Source organism: Lepidochelys kempii, chromosome 8, assembly GCF_965140285.1.
Source record: "Lepidochelys kempii isolate rLepKem1 chromosome 8, rLepKem1.hap1, whole genome shotgun sequence".
NCBI classification, from domain to species: domain Eukaryota; kingdom Metazoa; phylum Chordata; order Testudines; family Cheloniidae; genus Lepidochelys; species Lepidochelys kempii.
Genome location: NC_136387.1, coordinates 87,870,764 through 87,888,472, shown reverse-complemented (window position 1 = coordinate 87,888,472; position 17,709 = coordinate 87,870,764). Strand labels below are relative to the sequence as shown.

The 17,709-nt window shown below is 43.1% G+C and overlaps 1 protein-coding gene across 1 annotated transcript; it reads right to left on the bottom strand.

The window, feature by feature from the left end:
* Window positions 1–1,279: 1,279 nt before the first annotated feature.
* On the bottom strand, window positions 1,280–16,040 carry RPE65 (retinoid isomerohydrolase RPE65). Its single transcript, XM_073357371.1, has 13 exons — window positions 15,962–16,040; window positions 13,755–13,905; window positions 12,291–12,398; window positions 12,042–12,183; window positions 9,255–9,402; window positions 8,814–8,895; window positions 8,204–8,336; window positions 7,945–8,084; window positions 5,906–6,035; window positions 4,062–4,176; window positions 3,869–3,963; window positions 3,653–3,764; window positions 1,280–1,522 (listed from the first exon to the last, which is right to left on the bottom strand). The coding sequence occupies exons 3-13, from the start codon at window positions 12,365–12,367 to the stop codon at window positions 1,371–1,373; spliced, it is 1,326 nt and encodes a 441-aa protein (XP_073213472.1). The 5' UTR covers window positions 12,368–12,398; window positions 13,755–13,905; window positions 15,962–16,040; the 3' UTR covers window positions 1,280–1,370.
* Window positions 16,041–17,709: the final 1,669 nt, after the last annotated feature.

Sequence of the window (17,709 nt, the reverse complement as noted above, 5' to 3'; positions counted from 1 at the left end):
ATTAATTATGTAACATAACTGTCTTGTCAGCTCTGGCATAGAATTCCATGAATTCAGTGTCAAATAATGCCATTTTACCCAGAGGCTGGCTGCTAGTAAGTCTGTCAGTTATGAACTGTAACAGCTTTATTCTTCATATAGCCTTCTGGATCTTTGCATCAAATACAAACACTGAGCTTAGCTGACTGGGCACATCATTATTTTAAATTTGGATTTGGAGGCTGGCAGGACTTTTGAGAGTCATAAGAGTACTTTCACCCTGGCAAGCAAGTGGTCAATATTTAAGTCCAAACTTCCTTTAAGTTTGGATTTTGATCTTGGTCACTTATGCAAACATCCTGCTACATGCAGTATTTGGAAGGTTCTGCTCCCTAAATTCGGAGAAAAGCTGAGAGGGGGGGGATTTTCTTTCATATTTAACTGCTTCTGGCTGCTATATGTTTGGAAAGGGGACTTGCTCCTTAACTGAAGGGTGCAGTTGGGACATGAACTGTTACTTTGTTGGCTGCATCTTGCAAAATTTCTTTGGAGTGAGTGTGTCATCAATGGAGAAAATGGTGTCTCTCAAAGCCATGGACTTACTGTCTCATAGATGGATCCTGGTTCTCAAAAACAGCCCCAGGAAGGATAGTAGTCAACTTGAATGAGTTTATGGTGGCCCCACTCAAACATTGGGTTTTAAAAAGCTAATACAGTGAACTGGAATTGAGTCAAATCAATACATTTTTATACAGGATAAAATAGCCTCCTCAAAGTCATTAGAAGACACTCCAGCTTGTTCCACTGATGTTTAGACTCTACAACACACTGAATTTCACATAGTACTGTTGCAAGTGCATCTCTGCCCCAAAGTTTAAAGAAAGGTTCTTTACAGAGTTAGTTTTAAAATGCTCAATGCTGCTTGTTTTAAAATCCTGTTGATGATTTTGCAAGGCTGAAAAATCTGATGAGAGAATACTTAAGTGACCATCAAGAAAAGTGAGAGACTGGGAGGTAATATCTTTTATTGGACCAACTTCTGTTGGTAGAGACAAGTTTTCAAGCTGCACAGTACTTCTTTAGGTCCGAGACACTCAGAGCACCTTTCCCAGACCTAAAGAGTGCTGTGCAGCTTGAAAGCTTGTCTCTTTCGCTGACAGAAGATGTCCAGTGAAGGATATTATATAGTCCACCATGTCTCTCTAAATTCTGGGACCAACACAGCTAGAAAACAATACCGCAAACATCAAGAAAAATGAAATGCTCAGTCTTAATGAGTTTTACAAATCAAAGACACTGAAGGAACATAGAATATTTGAGTTTTTGTAACTAGAAATGTATCTTTTCAAAGTCAAAAAAGCAAATTACAATAAGTACACTGAAGAGAATAGTCACAATCTTATGAACGTTCCATGGAAGGTAACAGGAATATTCATCTCCACTTCAGCTCTGGCAACTTCACTCATATCCTTTGCATTCAGTATCAGTAGATAGGCAGGCTTCTGTCCTGCTCCAGGGTTAACAATCACACTCAGAACGACACCTAGCAAGCAGAAGTAAATATGATTTATATCAACAAAAAGCACATGGCCTTCAAGGTAACTCACTAGGCTCTCACTTGGACACCCACTAACCTCCAAGTGGCAGAACTATCAGTTACTTCCAGAATCCTGGCAGAGCACAGCTATTACTAAAAGCATGGAGGCCATGAAACTGCTATTGAAAGGAAAAGGCTTTTCCTCTTCAGAAAGCATTCTGGATTTTTACTTGCTTTTCCAATAACCCAGTGCTTTTTGGATTTCTGAGGCAGGTTCGCTATAGCATGGCAGCTCCAGCCCAGTGTATAAAATGTTTTAAAAGCAGGGCTTTATTCTAAAGATGACCATAAAAATGATATTGCAAGATCCTGTGACAACTGACCCTCAGAGTTCATATCACATTAGAAGTAGAAAGGGAAAATTATTTGCCCTAGAAGTAAGGCTAAGATTTCTGTCACACATATTTTTAGTAAGTCACGGCCAGGTCATGGGCAATAAAGAAAAATTCACAGAAGACAGTGACCTATCTGTGACTTTTACTAAAAATATGCATGACAAAATGCATGCCACTGGTAACTCCAAGCTCAGGGGACTCCCGCCACCTGCAGTGGCTCTGGCTCGGAGCTCCAGGGCACCTCTGTTGGCTGTGGTGCTCCATGATCCCAGGCACCCCCACCACCTGCAGGACCGGGAGCTGCACAGCACTCCTGCCACCCGCAGTGACTGGGAGCTGCGGGGCACGCCTGCTGCCCTCTGCTGCTGGGAGCTTGGGCCTGAAGTTTCCAGTCACCAAGGTTGGCGGGGACCCTGCAGCTCCCAGGCGCCGGGGGCTCAAGTCATGGAGGTCTCTGGAAGTCATGGATTCCGTGACTTCCATGATCTCCGTTACAAAGTCATAGCCCTACTTTAATTCTACTTTTCTGATCTTCACTTCTGGGCTGACGTGTGAGATGGGCAGAACTCCCCTACCTCTTAAGATTTTTTTTTTTTTAGCAGCCACTCAAAGTAGGGTAGAGCATGAGACAGGAGAGGGCCCTATTCCCTTCTGCCTATCACTCCGTTGAGTCCAACTAGCCCTCTTCACTGATTTTCAATCTGCCTCCATACAAGTGGCAGGAACTGCTGACAGTGTCCTTAAACTCAGGCACTGGTACATTAAGCCCACATGCTGACAGCAGAGTGCCACAGGAGTGCTGGAACATGAGAAACAAGCACCTGGTGCAAAGAAAAAAAAATCTGAAAAAATTGAATCTGAAAAAAAAAACATGGAAAACAGAGTCACTAAGGTACCAAAAAATGATCAGTGACTCGTGAGGGCAGAGACAGTTGCTGCAGCATCAAAGAACAATGTCAAAAGTCTTGGGACAAAGACTGTAAAAATGTAAGCACTGAACCAGAGTCAATGTTCACCTAATGCCAGAAAGCATGCAAGAGTGTGCTTAAGTTCCATTTAAGTAAATAGCAGTTAAGGATATGCGTAAGTGCTTTTGTGAATTGAGCACATAAATGGAATCAAAATTTCACCCACTAAGTCAATGGGAGGTTTAGCTGTTGACTTCAGGGGGGTCAGGATTTCACCCAATGTCTTTTAACCATATTTTGGGAGACAGGATGATACAGGAAACCATTGGGATAGCTCCTTACCTTTACGCGTGCTGCTGCTCACGCTCAGTATTGGTGCACAAGAGTGCAGCTGCCCAGAGCCAGCTTGCACTATGCTTTGTGCAAACTGGTGCTCTTCATCCTACACTGACGCAACCACGAAATTCACTCCTCCCCCAACATTAAGACTAAACCAACATTTGTTCTTACGTTTATGCTTTCATAAAACTCTATTGGAATTGCGTCTAATATTGTAATGCCTGATAGAAATGCTCAAGAGGAGGGACAAATTCACAATACCCTCAAACTCTTGCTTCGTCAGTCTTGGCCTCTGTTCTATATTCAGAAAGTCCTCCCAATTGTTTTAGACAGTTCTGCTTCACAGTAATGAAAACCACTCTCACTTGGCAATTTATTGCCTGTCCATCTAAAGGACTTGGCATTCAAGATAGCTCTGGGTCCCTGGGTCAGTGGATTCAAACTTATAAAAGAATCTAATTGAGCAAAAGTAAACATAACCTAAGATCGTTTACCATCGTCCTCTTCCAGGGCGTCTGGATGTGAAACAAAGATAGGCTCTGATGGGTATGAATCTGGTTCCTGCCACACCCAAGTCTCTTTCGTTTTAACATTCAGCTTACAAAGCTGCAAAGGGGAGAAAAATCATCTCAGTACGGCTCCTTGTTAATTTTGTCTTAAGATAACATGCCTTAAATCAAACATGTCCTCATTAGAATATCAATAGTTACCCTGTCTGGAACAAAGTGATTCAATCCAAGGCCATACGTATATGTATAGGGTTTTCCAGCATATTTCTTATAATTGATTTGTGGAAACTCAAAGGCTAGAAAATGAGAGCACACATTTTCTGGGATTAGTGGGTTTCGGATTTAGTAAACTCCTTTTGCTGCCTATGGCTGAGGTTCAGATTTAACATCTTACCTTGGCGAGCCCCAGAGAAAAGAATCTCTGGTTCCAGCCAGATTGTTTCATCACTGTGCAGAGTTGCAGTTGCTGTTGTGTAGGGCAAGGTGACCAAATTCTTACCTGTGTCGGCCTAGAACAAAGAGAAGCAACCACTTTTGAGGAACAAAGGAACAACTGCAATTCCAAACTCTGTTTATTTTCTGTACTTTTGCACCACACCCTGTCTAATATTTATTTTCTTTGAACACCAGCAATGCAGTTAGTGATGTACAGCAGAACCTTGCTAAGCAGCAAAATTTATAATTCACCTACACAAAATGGCTGTCTCTTCCCATTTCTCAGTTAACACTTAACGGCAAGGTGCTTTGATGAGAGCTCATCTCCACAAGATTTTGTTAGTTTTACAAAACATATAGCTGTATGTTTCCCAGCATACTATGAAGTCTCAGGACATAATTGAAACTAAGATATAGTTCCCAAAACAAATAAGCAAAGTACAACCTGCAGTTCAGTATCCTTGACTTTTCAATTGGGATTTACTGGCTCATTTTCACAACTCGCAAATTTACATGGGTTTCCCATTAGCTAGTGTAAATTTGGGAGGCTCTGCTGCACTATATCTGATCATGAGCAAAATCCACATTTTGTTTTCCTTAAAAGAATGAAAACAAAGAGAGAAACCTGGGGCCAAATTTTGGTCTGTTAATTAAGTGTGAATCAGGAACCAATGGATTTACATTGGCATGAGATCAGAATCAGGCCGCTGGTCCTTAGGGAAGAGGTTTAACAAAGAGAAGTTAGGTACCCAATGTTCACTGAAAGGCAATGGAACACGGGCCTAATTCTTCTTGAAAATATTCCCTAAAGTTATCCTGAGGTAATTAACTGCTAACATATGTACATGTATATTTTAATTAAATTATATGAGGTGTATGATATATAGTGCCACTGAAATTCGCTGCTTTTAGGCCAATTTACTTCGTTGGAAGTGTCACCCCGGTCTGTTCTCAACACAGGCAGGATTGAGAGCAAAGATTAGTTTTAAAAATCATCTAGAACTATAAGGGTGAAATGTAAGGGCCCCTGCTTTACAAAATCTAAGTAGGGTGGGGGCCACAGGAGGAGCAGATGCACAATGGACCTCGGCACTCTGTTTGCCAGGGAAATTAGCTCTGCAGCCGTAGGTGCTGGAACTTAGGGTGCAGCTGCAACCCCTGGCTTAAAGTGGTTTCCATTAGATTCAAGATTTACAGTTTGGTTAAAAGGTTCTCAGCACCCCCCCACTATAAAAATTGTTCCAGCACCTCTCTGCTGCTTCTCTGAATATAGTAGCTTAGAAGGGAGCAGTAGGATAAACTTGTTCAACACAGGCTGCTTGGTCTGTAAATTCAGAGGCCACAAACCTTGTGTTGAGGCTGGTCATGTGTCAGAATCCCAACACCAGACCAGGGGCAGGGAATGGATTTCATCCAGAAAGTTCACTCCAGCCGTGTCTGCTCTCTGCAAATGCGCTAGCAAACAAGATGGCTGACAAATTATTCACCCACCTCCAATCAACACACTACAGCTCCTGGAAACCACCCTATCATAGAAGAACTGCACTTACACCTTGCACTTCTCTATCTTGGAAAGCAATACATGGGAACTTTCTGTGGGACAGACACTGTTAGAAAGTTATGGGTGGTTTTCTATTTCTATGAAGACAGATTTTTAAGGGGTTTTTCCTTCAAAAGAAATTTAAACTAAGTTACACGGGAAACAGTCTGCAACAGATTTGCAGGAGCCATGCAGGCTGTAGCATTTCAGAGAACTGAATGTAGTTAAACTTCCAGATGTGCATAGCCTAGTCAAACTGTTACCTTGTCAATGTTTAAGGGAAGGACATATCTGCGAGCTTCAGGCTGAGGAGCTTTTTCTGCATGTTTCTTCACTTCTTCCCAATTGGACCGCAAATTGGCTAAGTACAGATAATTGTAAACAAACTCAAACCTGCACAAAGACAGAATCAGAAATAAGAACCAGAACAATTGTGTGTCATTTTAGAGAGAAGAGTTCAAAATGCATCTGTTCATTCCCACACCTGCAACAAGTGAATAGGAAGGTCTGATAGGGCTCCTGATGCAGTGTTCTTTGGGGGAAGAGTTGTGTGTGCACAACACTGCCCTCTACTGGACGGAATTAAGAACTGTTCAGCTGCATGTCACAGGCTCCATACAGTTAGCTGATTTTGGAGCAGGAGAATCCCACTTTTGCACTTGGTGTCACCATGAAGTTTTGAGTGTCCATGGTGCAGAATCACTGCTGGAAAGTTAAAGTCTATGCTGACAGATTTATTTCTGTATTTCTGTGACTATTGCCTATCACCCTAAGAAAATTAATCCAGACTTGTGCCCATCGGACTAGCAGTAGCAGAGGTATTTCAACAATTAATACCATTTACTAAAGCTAACAATGAACTGAAAGCGTTGGTAAATCAGTTATTAAAACTTCACAAAATCCTCCACACACACTAGTAACTGAATATCTGTGTAAACCAAAAGTGATCAGTATGAACATTCTGAAAGCAGATAGTTGAAAATCAGGTCCTGCTTTAAACCCTGACCCTAGAAGCTGATTCCCCACAGACATATCCCATTTCCACTTGAGGGTCAGCTTGGGGGATCAGAGCCTTACTTCACTGCTAATAGCTGAGTGCCGGGGCTGTGTTTCCCCTGCAGGAACAGATGTCAAAAAAGAAAGATTTTTTACGTATTGTAAGGAAACAGTCACATAGCCACAACATTCTAATTACTTTCAGGAAAATAATATTTTGCTTTTAAAAATTAACATTTTCCCTGAAACCAAGTTATTTTTTAGTTTGAACAAAAATAAATAAATAAATAAATACATTAAAAAAAAAAATTAAGAGTCTGCCAACTTATTTCCCTTAACCAGATCACAGCATGGCAGTACTTTATGAGCAGATGTCACTTTAGCTTTGTGCTTTAAAACTGATTACAGTTAGATACTTCCAGGTCAAAATTATTAAGGGCTGGTCTACACTACACAGTTAGGATGACATAAGGCAGCTGGGGCTTCAGACCTCCCTGCCTGCTGGGAGTCAGGCAGCCTTGTCAATTTCATGGCTAGATGAGCCATGAAATTGACAAGCCTGCCCTGCTCCTGGTGGGAAGCCAGTGGGGGGCATGGGAAGCCCAAAAAGCCAGGGCAGCTAGACCCCACTCCTTGGGGGCAAGAAGCCTGGGGCAGCTTCCAGCAGGGAACAGGGAGGGGAAAAGCACTGGGCAGCTCTCCCCGCTCCCAACTGGGACCAGACGGGGGGTAGGGGAGGGGAAGGCAGCCTTCCAGGAGCCCGGGAGCCTGTGGGGCAGCTGGGCTCCTGGCAGGGCTCTCAGCTCCTCACACTGCCCTTCTTAGGTCGGTGGAAATGCTCGTTGTGAGGACGTGCACCACCAACCCAAGGAAGGTAGTGTGGATATGCACTACCACAATAATTACTGCAGTGGCTTTAACTCTACTTAATATAGGTTGACTTGCATTTCCAGTGTAGACATACCCTTAGTGTAGTGGTTATCCCTGGTTCCTTAGAAAACAAACTTGCTGCTGGATTATCCAGACCAGCCAGGTATTTTTTCAGTCAGAATGGATTTATAGCCTTGGATGACAAAATCATCCATCCATTCCTGGGGTACAATCGTACTCTGATTGAAGACAATGACAAAAATCTCACTAATGTCAATCACAGAGAGTCAGGCCCAGAATCATAGCAATTAGATATAGGAAAGACCCACTAGGTTGCCCATCCCATTGCCTTCTCAATACACGATTTCTCTCAGCACATTTCTAGACTGTATTTACAAATAGCCCTGTGGGCAATCACTCGAGCGCTCTCACATACCCCTTCCAGGTGCAGAGATCCACAATAAGAAATCCATTGTCTTCATAGGTGTTAATGTGATGGAAGAGGTTAAAGGCCGAGGTCCTATATTTGATATTGAGGTACTTTCCTTTTTTTTTATCTGCTACATGAAGCCAGACCTGGAAAACAAAGAAGCATTTTGCTTTTCGTACATGAGAAATAGTGAAGGTATATTTACCATGACACAACCTCTCATTTAGAAGCCCAGTATGTAACAGTGCAATGCAATTTCACTTACCCCCATGGTTTCATTAGACTCAAAGCAATCCATGTAGTTGGCTCCCCACAGACTCCAAGAAGAAAGGAATTTGAGCAGGTTAATTTTCACTGGTGTTTCCACAAACACTATATAGTTTGGAGTCAGCCCAAAGCTGTTCAGAAATACAGTAGGAGCTTGTAAGTTTGTTTGTGGTGATTTCTGACAAAAGTATGTTTATACACAGAATGGTGGCTTGTCAAATAGTGGCTGCTGCATTTAAAAGTCAGTTTAATGTTATTGGAACATAATCCTCCTGATTTCTGCAGATTCTTAATGTTAGCTGGTGTTTACTGCATGCTTAGCAGTTTTGCTTCCCATGTATAAAACAGAAAGAATGTTTGAATAAACCAGTTTAAAAAAAAACAATCAAACATTGTGCAAACTATATCTGTCCACATTACAGGACAGTTGTACCTTTTGTGTTATTTGTATAAATGACAGTGGGTTCTCTGCTAGAAATGGCTGTTTTCAAATGTGGCTCAAAGGTATGAAATACAGGTTTCACAGCAAGAAAAAGTCTCACTTTTCTGCATACAGAACTGGTTTATATATTTCACTGTGCTGTTGAAAGAAATGGCCTACAATTTACCTGTGCACATACGAGGGTTTAAATCTATCGCTGCAAGGAAACTGCACAACCACATTGGACTTGTTCATTGGATCTTTCTTGTCTGAAATAAAAATAGTATTTAAATGATTATGGAAGCAGCCCCAAGAATGGCTCAGTAACCCAATGCAACAAAATGTTAGCTAGGAAGGTTTTTGGCCTTTAACACAAGAAGTATTCTTTTCTGAAAATAACATGTACTGTCTTTTTAAAGAACAACATCTGTAAAAAGTTTCTTATAAAAATTTTTAGTTAGATAAGGAAGGGACAGAAAAGAAAAAAAATCAAATAAAAAAATCATCTGAATACTGAAAAATGATGCAACGTTCAAAGGTGACAGATTAATTCGGCACCTGAAGGGATTTCTACAGCATGAATGTCTGAAGGGCACAGACATTGCTTTTAAGCAATACATAAACTAACCTGCTTGCAGTGGAGGGATCCTTACAATATTGTAGGCAATTGCAAAATTTTTTCCAAAGCAGTTGCCGATGTTATAAACCGTCCCATCATTTTCAATATGGGGGTGAGCAGTCAAGCCATTGATTGAAACATATTTGCAAAGGTCCACCTGAAGAATGAGAGAGAGAGAGGTGACTTGGGGTGAATCACAAGCTTTTCTGGAGGAGGTATTTACTTATCATTATGAATGTAATGAAATACTTGGCTTGGGAGTGTCCTGTTATTTTAGGTAAGGAATGTTCTCGTTTCACACCTCTAGGTAAATTACCTACAAATATTTAGAGAAATAGCAGCAATGGCATGCACACAACTCCCATTTAAGTCAAGAGGAACTCTGTATGTAGAACTGTTGGGTCCAAAGGGAAAGAGTTTAAAATAAAAAACAGCTTGGATGTCTCACGGGCAAGCTGTTGAAGGTGGCATTCAGGTTAGAGACAGTTCTGCATTCCTCCACTTGGGGGATCAGAATCCTTCCCAAAACCTCTAGCTCTGATCAAAGAAACAACACACTAGATTCAATTTTTCGGCCTTGACATAGAAATGTGAATTGTACCCTGCTGTAGTCCCTTTATGAGCTAAATTGGGGATTGGGTAGAATGGAGTGCCAGAAGAGAGTGAAAATGGAGGTGTGCTCATACTTCCATGCTGCAGTGGTATAAATGGTTGTGAGGGTACCTGATTGTAATGTCAAAGATTAAAGCAGCTCCCTTCACCTTGAACTCTGGTGCTACTTTCCAGAGTCTGCAAAGTCTGCATCAGCTCATGCACTCAGATTTTCAGGAGGCTGCACAGGAATATTGTTCTTTTGACAGCCATTACAAAAACCAAGTATCCTGGCAAAATAGACAGCAAGCCAATAAGCACAATGATGGCTCCACTTGGGGGGCCAGAGACAGGCAGTGCAATTGTGTGTCCAGTGAACATTTTGCCCTGTTACCAGACCACTGGGACACCATTAGCACATGGCTCCATGGCAGTCACTGGCTCATACTAAGGAATGCTCACTAGCTATGTCTTCATTGCCATGCTACTCAAATAGGTCCTATAGGGAGGCTCAGGGCCGGCTCTACGTTTTCTGGCGTCCCAAGCAGCCAAAAAAAAAAAAAACCTGACGAATACACCGCCGCTGGAGAGAACAGGAACATCGGAGGGAGCTGTCGGCAAATTGCTGCTGACGGCGAGACGGGAGTCAGAAGAGTCGCCGCCGAATTGCCGATGCGGGAAACAACGGAGAGGTGCTGCCACTGAATTGCCACCAGGGCTGCTGCCAGAGTACCACCCCAAGAACAGTTGGAGTGCCGCCCCTTCAGCAGCACCGCCCCAGGCACCAGCTTGCTTAGCTGGTGCCTAGAGCCGGCCCTGGGGAGGTTGGCCTTGGGATAAAGGCACTGAACTGGGACATCTACCCCAGACTTCCTGAGTGGACAAATCACCGAAGGGAGGACGGCACCCAACACCCACTGAATGTCATTGGATTTTGAGCACTCAACTCTGAGAATCCTTTGAAAATTGCCAGCCTCAGTCTGTGTGTGTCTCAGTTTCCCATCTCCAAAAAGAGGATAATAGAACAGGTCCAGTTTTTTTTACCCCATGAACATTTTTGACACAAACAAAAAATATTAATTTTAGGCAAAATGTCCATGGAAAAGCTTTAAGTTTTTGGTGAAAACTGGAAACCAAAAGATGCTGGCTGCAAATGTGGGTTGTAGTATGTCATGGGAGCTATGCACCTCATATCCCTATTCTCCTGTTTGGGCTGGAACCCCAAACTGGACTACATCTCCCATAACGCCTCAGAGTCTCACTTTTTTGTGAGGAGAACTGTGGAACATGGAGTGCCTGGCTATGGTGCATTATGAGAGATATAGTTCAACTGGGGATCCCAGCCCCTAGAAGAAATGGGACCACGAAGAGCAAACTACAGCTTCTATGAGGTACCACAATGCTCATTTGTAGCCAAACTCTTTCAGTTTTCAGCTGAAAACTTTAGGTTTTGGGCCAGAATATTTTGACATAAAATGACATTTTCCATGAGAGCAGACACATTTTTATGAAACAAGTAATTTTGTGGTGAAAACCCAATTTTCCATTGAAAAACAATTTCAATTGAAAATTTTAAGCCAGCCATAATAATAAATAATTAATAATAATAATAAAGAGGTGCGGTAAATTCATTGCTATTTGAGGTGCTTAGCGAATACAGTGTATAAGTACTTAGACAGATCGATAGCAGATGCACCTAACTTAGGGCCCAGTCTTGCAAATATGATTGGCATATTGCTTTCTGCTGTGAATAGACCCATGGACATCGCTGTTATCTGTAGAGTTGGGCTTTCAATTCTCATCAGCCATGGTCATGGATCCCAGTCACACTCCTCACCTGCACAAGTGTCTACTTTGTACATGAAGATGCACTTTGGTCATAGTTTGTAAGGCAGGATTTTAATAGAATCCTTTGATTTCAAGGGAGGAATTAATAATAGGAGCAGACAGAACTCTTTAAAACAAAGATGCTATTTTCATCTGCAAGCATGCTGTAAGCAGCATGCTGTAAAGAGAACATTGTCCCATTTTTCATGAAGCCTCAGAACCACTTTAATAAATGAATGATCAAGCTAGTTGATATCTTTTTTAAAACTGCCCATTCCAGGTAATACCTTGGATCTTACCCTCTGTAATGTGCTACTGATAGAGTTTAAAAATGTGGAGGAATTACAAATAAAATGAAGACTAAGTATAAATATCTACCTGCTTGATTGTCTCCAAAGTCTCTGGGTTAATCTTGGTGATAAAGTTGGTCTCCGTGCAGGCATAGTAATCTTCACCCACTGGGTACACATTGACCAGAGCATTATCAGTCACCTCCACACCTCTGAAGTATGAAAAAAACCTGGGCCAACAAAGTCAACAAATGATCAATGATATCCTAGCAGTGGGGCTTTCAGACCATAACACCGAAAACATGTCACTCTTTTACAACATGCAACTCTCAGTCACCTGGAAAATATGTTCTTGCATGGATCAGGGTAAGCACAGGTGCCAAATTCAGTTATCACGATTCTTTTCTCAGTCATTGCTCTTACATAAGCATCAGTCCGAATGAACCTAGAGAAAGCCAAGAAATAGAAGGGATGTAATGGACATGACGACAAAAGTGGCTACAGTGTTATACAATGAAACAACAACTAATCCCTAAAATATTTAAATGAAACTCGATGTGAAGTTTAAAAGAGCTGAGTTTCATAACATATTTCTGCAATCAAGAGGGTCATGTCACATCTCGAGAGTATATAACTCTGAAACCTGCTTCTCTCTCTCCCCAAATGCTCAGACATGGGAAACACCTGGGAAGTTGATGACCAGGTAAAGCTGGAACCCCTCTTAGATTTTGACTTCAATGGGAATTTTGCCTAAGGACTGCAGACTTGAGACTTTTCTTAGTGGTTTTCTGGAATGGCATCAGTTATGTCTTCCTTGGAAGCTCACATGTCCTATTCAGGATTGGACAGATGTTTTTTCCTTGGAAAATCTCAACATTTCATCAAAAAACAAACCCCCAAACTGAATTCTTTTTTAAAATAAAAAAGATTTGAACTTTTTTGGTTTTTGGCAGATTTTGCCTGACCAAAATCCATAGAATGTTCAGTTTTTGGTTTTCTCTCTCTCACACACACACACACACACACACACACACACACACACACACACACACACACACACACACACACACACACTTTTCAAGGAAAACAGACTCTCTCCACTAAAAATGCCTACTGTTGAAAAATCTTTCAATGGAAAATTTTCAACCAGCCCTAATCATCTTGTATCTTAGATTGATCAGCTTGGATGCCAGTCAAGTATCTGGACCTTCAATATGAAACAAATGTTGATCCTACCAAATTGAAACAGATACTTATATACTTTGTTGAATATAAAGTGGCAGTACATTTTGGGTGCAAGCACAGAACCCCAAGAACTACAAGAGTGTTCTACATTAATGGTCCAAAACTCTGCACTAACAAGAGGCTAAACTACAGGGTTTTGACCATTGCTGTAGGACACTGCAACAACTTTCATAAAGGACTTTAGTTAACTAAAGGAAAGCAGAGTTGTCTAGTGATTAAAACCTGGGACTGGGAATCATGAGTCCTAGCTCTGTCACTTGAGGAAGCTTGAGGAAGTTACTTAACCTCCTTCTGTACCCGTTCTCTTATATGTAAAATGACCCAGTTGAAAAATGCATGCATTCTGTAATCTTTAAATGGAAAGTGTTATGTTAGTGCTAAGCATAAATATGATGTTACCATTATTAACAATTTATAATAATCCCAGCATTAGAGATTTTACAATCAGCTAATTGACTTGAAGTCAAGGTGAATCCTGCAGGCATCAGAGGGCAGAATATGGCCCTAACATTTTGTATTTTATCTCTTTATATTTGCTTTGATGTTTTGCACTTACCTGCGATGATATGTGACATGCCCCTCCTTAAAGTCAAATTTATGAAGAAGTGCTTGGCCATCAAACAGATGATAAAATGGTTCTGAACCAACTTCAAACAAACCAGGCCCACATCTAAGCAGACTGCCTGTAAGCCATATGGGAATCCTGCCTATAAGAAAGGTAATCAAGAGGTAATTTTGTGAGTGCTAATTCCAAGATAAAACAGGTTTTTCTTAAGGGTCATGTGAGAAGAATAAACATTCCAAGTGCACCATTCCTCTTTCAATATGAGTTTTCCCTATGTTTATTAATCTCTTATTTTCACAAGGAAAACTGGGCTCTCACAATCTCTGAGATCAGTTTTTTCTTATTCTGCAGACTTAATATCTAGAATATAGCCAAGTATGGAGCAAAATAAATCAGCAAATTGTTATTATGCAAAGGAGCAGATTTTGTTTTTTAATGTAGAAGATTTTTTTTTTTTAACATCTATTGAATTCCAATCTCTTTCCACCTCCTCTTCAAGATTTAAAAATGAAAGGAACTTAGAATTTAGTAGAAGAGTGAGCTATGAATCTGAATTCTCAATTAAAATTATAATGATCTTCCATTATACAGGATTCCAAGTCACCTTACAAACCTAACCAGTCTGATGTACAACTTTATATAGGGATTACTTTGTCCACCACTGAAACCCAGCCTCCTCCAAGGTGAAACACAGCAACTACTTAAGATTGCATAGTAATACCACCAGAGGTGAAAGTAAGCCGGTACACCCCGGTACGGCATACCGGTAAGAGCCGGTGCGCCGTACCAGGACCGGTTTTTAGAGAGGACAATTTAAAGCCCCGGGGTAGCGGCGGCGGGGCTGCGGGGCTGCAGCCGGGATTTAAAGGGCCCCGGGAGCTCCAGCCGCTGCTATCCCCTGCCCCGGGGCCCTTTAAATCCCGGCTTGAGCCCTGCTGCCTGAGCCCTGGAGTAGGGGTGGGGTGGGGCTCTGGCGGGAATTTAAAGGGCCCCGGAGCTCCAGCCACCGCTACTGCCCCGGGGCCCTTTAAATCCCCGTCTGAGTCCTGCTGCCTGAGCCCTGGGGTAGCGGCGATGGGGCTCTGGCGGGGATTTAAAGGGCTGGGGCGGTAGTGGCGGCTGGAGCCCTGGGGCCCTTTAAATCCCCAATGGAGCCCGGCCACCACTACCCCAAGGCTCGGGCAGCAGGGCTCCAGCGGGGATTTAAAGGGCTCGGGTCTCCGGCAGCTGCTACCACAGCGGAGCCCCAGGCCCTTTAAAGCTCTGCCAGAGCCCAGAGCCCTGGGGTAACGGTGGCAGCTGGGAGCCCAGGGCTCCTCAGTGATTTAAAGGGCCCGGGGCTCCACTGCGGTAGTGGCAGCTGGAGCCCTGGGCCCTTTAAATTGCCCCCGAGCCCCGGGGCTCCCAGCCGCCTCTGCAGCTGGTAGCTCAGAGGTGATTTAAAGGGCCCCAGGCTCCCAGCCACCACTACCGCAGCCGGAGCCCTGGCCCTTTAAATCAAGATTTAAAGGGCCCGGGGATTTAAGGCCCTGCCTCTTCCGGTTGAGGCCATGCTCCCTGCACATACCGGTAGGTCCTCTAACTTACTTTCACCCCTGAATACCACACAATAATTCTGGACAGAAGATGAAGAAGTATACTGCACACATGTTAAGATGCAAGAGGAATTTATAGGCAAAATGCCAATTTTAGGAAGATCATTGCTTTCAAAGCTGGAGTTTGACACCAGAGTTACCATCCCTGTTCTTACAAAAATGCCGTGGGATCTTTAATGACCACAAGAAGTCAGGTTTTATGTCTCCAAAAGATGTTACCTCCAGTGCTTCCTAAGAACATACTTGGCCATGTATTATTTCAGTATTGACTCTCAGAAAAGAGTGCGACCTATGGAACTGTCAGTTCTATTTCTTCAGCTGTTAGGTGTTCCTACAGGTCTGTCCTGGTAAAGACTCAGCTTGATTAAAAGATCTGATGGGATCACAGCACAGGGTATAAAAGGAATTTGGGCTTGTCCAGAAGCACCTGCTTCCACTACCCTGAGATGTACAGACCACTGTGCTTCCTGCCCCTGTGACACGTTTAACCCATTTATCTCACAGTGCAGCACCCTGGGATCAGATGAGCAGCATTCATTGACCCTGGGGAGAAGTGCTGGATTCCGAGGAATTGTGAAAAGAAAGCATTAGAAATGTACAAACCTGTGACATGAGCAGTTACTGGTGCAGCCAATTCCTCCGCAGTCTCAAAAAGCTTCTTGTATCCACCAGCTGGGTGCTCAATTCTGAAAGGTTTTAAGAGAGCTTACATAAGAGCTCTGGAAATGTGTCAGAGTTACAGGGCTTTGTTTCTAGATGGGATCATTTCTGACTCACACTAACTCTTAACAAAGCTGCACGATCAGCTTGAGGAGAAGCAGTGGCCCTCAGAAGAATGAAGGTTTGAATGGACCTGAGGGGAAGCCTGATGAGCTGCATTAACTGATTAAAAATAACACAGAGACTTTGAAGAAAGAGAGTGAGCATCATCATGTGCCTTCACTGCTGGGCATCAGAACTGAACTAACGTTTCTGAATGCCTCAGGCCCCGGTGGCTGCTCTACAACAGGGCAAAGCCGTAATACTATTGGCAACGGGTAGAGAAACCCTGAGGTCAGGGAAGTGGGCTGTGATTTTAGTGCCAAGAGTCACAAGTTCCATTTCCCAGGCCTCAGGTAAATTGCTGCCAACTGTAATGTGTGTGTATGGCTAAAAATCATACACTTGATTCTCCTCCTGCCAAGTACAGACTACAATGTCCAACGCACTCTAAATATAGACTATACTCTGCACTGCACTACCCTGCCCTCTCATCCAGAGGTACAGACCATCCTCCTGCCCCCCCAACTGTAACCCCCCAGAACAGTATGCACACCCGAACTAGCATACAGAACATACTGCACCCCTAAACACAGACTGAAATTCCTCCCTGACTCTGGTGCAGCCTGCTGTCTAGGACCTGGTCACCCTCTCTCATTGCTACTGTAACGTTCCCCCTCTGTGCCTGATCCACAAAGTATGCACGTCTGTTACAGCCAACTGCTAGAGTGTGGCTCTTTAGCACATGTTGCGGACTTTCAGCTTTCAGCTCTGGAGGTCCCCTGTCAGTCCCTGCTTATGACAACCATCACATTGCTCCTTGGAGAGCAGAGTGCTGCATTATTCCCATATACTGCAACTTCTGAAGTGGGTTTCCATTTCTGAGAATATAACAGGCTGCAATAAGATGCTATGTGCAATAATCTCGGTAGGTAAATTCAGGTATCTAGTAAATCCAGCAGATCCAGCTGTAGCATGGAGGAGGGAGGAAAGAGCCAGACAGTGTAACTCCTTCCCCCAATACTCCCCATAGGAGGGGAGAGCTGATATCAGGCTTCATATGGCCCCCGCCCCCACTTCAACCATGTGAATTTGGGGAAGAAAATCTCCTGGGAGGAGCCAGTCAGTAGGAGCAGAGATAAGCAGCTGTAGCCAGCACCTTCAGAAGTTGGTGGCATCATCAGCACTCAATGGATTTCACTGTGAAAACTCTCTCCCCTGTGCTGACTGGCTATTTGCTTCCCCCTTTCCCCACAGTCTCTTCCCTTCAGCCTCCCTCCATGCTTCCCTTCCCTTAGTACCATCTCCCTTCCTTTGTCTGTCTGGTTAGCTAATTCCCTCCCAGCAAAACTCCACCAAATAAGTTTAAAACAAGCAATCAAAGAATTGTGGCACTAACTTGATATTTGCATCCTATTACATTGCTCCCTCCGCTCATGTGCTTTATCTTCCTTGCCTTCCTTCCCCCCCAGCATGTCTGTGTCCTCTCCTCTACTTAGAAAGTAAGCTATTCAGGGCATGAACGATCTGCTACTCTGGTTGTACTGTGCCTCGCACAAAAAGGGACCCTGCCTGAGAACGGAGCCTCCAGG